General features: G+C 49.7%; 1 protein-coding gene across 1 annotated transcript; it reads right to left on the bottom strand.

Moving 5' to 3' along the window:
* Positions 1-750: 750 nt before the first annotated feature.
* Positions 751-1,621, bottom strand: LOC109787259 (ethylene-responsive transcription factor ERF096). The gene has a single exon (XM_020345817.3). The coding sequence runs from the start codon at positions 1,413-1,415 to the stop codon at positions 1,047-1,049; it is 369 nt and encodes a 122-aa protein (XP_020201406.1). The 5' UTR covers positions 1,416-1,621; the 3' UTR covers positions 751-1,046.
* Positions 1,622-2,081: the final 460 nt, after the last annotated feature.

The following is a 2,081-nucleotide window of genomic DNA, read 5'->3' as shown; positions in this document are numbered from 1 at the left end:
ATTTACGAAGGCCTATTTGATCGACAAGATTCTGGAAAAACGTAATAGAAGAATCACATGATTACAATATGGTGTCTATCTGTTTTTCTTGGTCATGTCTATCCAAATTCTATAGGAATTGATTTGTTTAATTGTATCAAAGAAGAAAAATGATGATTCATTCCAAGAGTATTTAGGGAATGCATAATTTCTCTTGAACATGAAATATAGTACAAAGGAATATTTAGAGAAAACTTCTATATGATTCAATATAACAAATCAAACGACCGGCAAAGAAAATTTTCGTAAGGGTTCCAATCCTCGAAACGAAAACCTATAAAAATCAGAGAGGCCCTTAACCTCGTACGCGGTTCGGTTCAGGATGGCGCCTGGTCGATCAATAGAGTGCTGTTACTACGCAGGACCGCGATGTGTACTGATGATTCTGAAGGCGGGTCTGCAAACCGAGGATTCACTTCTTTTTTGGGCCTGTGTTTTTCGTGCGTGCCACTGTCGGGGAATCAGCTTTTTTGCTAGCTGCGACCGAACATTGACCAGATCGACGATTGATCAAGCAAGCTTGACGATGGTGGGTAAATCACAGCATGGAGTGGACATTGTTACCCTTTCTTCCCAGAAGATATATACTTGTAGAAATTGGTGAAAAATCCAGGACAAAATTTATAGGCACCATTTTTAGCCATAGCCAAGGGAAGAAAAAAGAGAACATGGGTAAATGCAGCATACTATATATTTGATGCGACCATTTTACGTACACACACATCTTTGCAGAAAATAAATTACTTTCATTTGCGTATATATACCCATTAATTACTTCGTTCCATCTTCGCGGTAACAAATGAAAGCACGCTGCATGGGCTCGCCAGGACAAAGGACGTGTCAGTGGTTTGTTCTACACGTGTGTGAGTGTGTCCACGCAAGCCATGACTAGTCCTGCCATGCACCGACCGACCAAACCAAGGAAGACCATTCTCCTCCTTCACTCCCAGCAGCTTTAGTAGTATAGTAGCTTATTCTTCGTTCGGGTGTGCGTGCTAGCTAGCTAGCTACTTCTTAGTGCTGCTGTAGTAGTCCTCCGCGAGGAGCTCGTCCAGGACCCTGTCGTCGAGGTACTCCAGCTCCACCTTCTCCGTGTCAGGGACGCGCCTGCTTGCAGCCGCCTGAGCGGCGGCCGACGACGAAGAAGACCCGCCACTCATCCTGCCAGCCTCGGCGGGGAAGTTGAGGATGGCGGTGGCGCCCTTCTGCGCGAATGCGGCGCGGTCGTAGGCGCGCGCGGCCTCCTCGGCGGTGTCGAAGGTGCCGAGCCAGACGCGGGAGCCGCCGCGCTCCGGGTCCCGGATCTCCGCCGCGAACTTGCCCCACGGCCGCTTCCGCACGCCGCGGTACTTGCCCTCCTTCTTGTCATCCTCCATATGATGCTAATTCGGTATTGCTGGCTAGCTAGGAGAAGGGATCAGCAAGTAGGCAGCTGCGCTCACTTAATCAGCTCGCGTGCATGCAGGCAAGGCAGATGCAGCTATATCTTTGCGAGGTTGCAATCTAGAAGGAGCTAGATAGCACTAGTATCTAGCTTGCTAGCTAGCTAGCTGCATACATGTAGCTGCCGGCATATGCAGGTGCAGCTAGGCAGCTATTTATACACGAGAATTGGCGGTGCATGCAGCAGCAGCAGCTAGAGAGCTAGGGTTGCATCATGCGGCGTATGTGCCTTACGGTAACATCAGCAGCGCAACTGGCTAGCAAGCGCGCGCAAGGCAAGTCATAGTTGCACTAGTGCACTACGGCGCTTGGCTGATCATTCTCAGAAACTAGGCCTTAGACCATTCTACTACCGCGACGGGCTGGTCGATCGACATGGACGAATAATCAGCCGCAATCAAGCAGTTGAGATAGGATATGCATATTCTCCCATCGATCGATCGATCCATCGAGAAAACTAAGTCAGTTTAAATTTACTGATGATCGATGGACATGACCCCGACAGTAAAGATGCGTGGAGATTGGCCGGGCGGCGGCTGCGCCTGCGCCTGCGCGCGTGAGCTCCATTACATCCTTGTGTGTGGCCGGCCGTGACGCTG

This window comes from Aegilops tauschii, chromosome 4 (genome assembly GCF_002575655.3).
Source record: "Aegilops tauschii subsp. strangulata cultivar AL8/78 chromosome 4, Aet v6.0, whole genome shotgun sequence".
Lineage (NCBI taxonomy): Eukaryota > Viridiplantae > Streptophyta > Magnoliopsida > Poales > Poaceae > Aegilops > Aegilops tauschii.
Note: the sequence above shows the minus strand (reverse complement) of the source record. Positions and strands in the feature narration are given on the sequence as shown.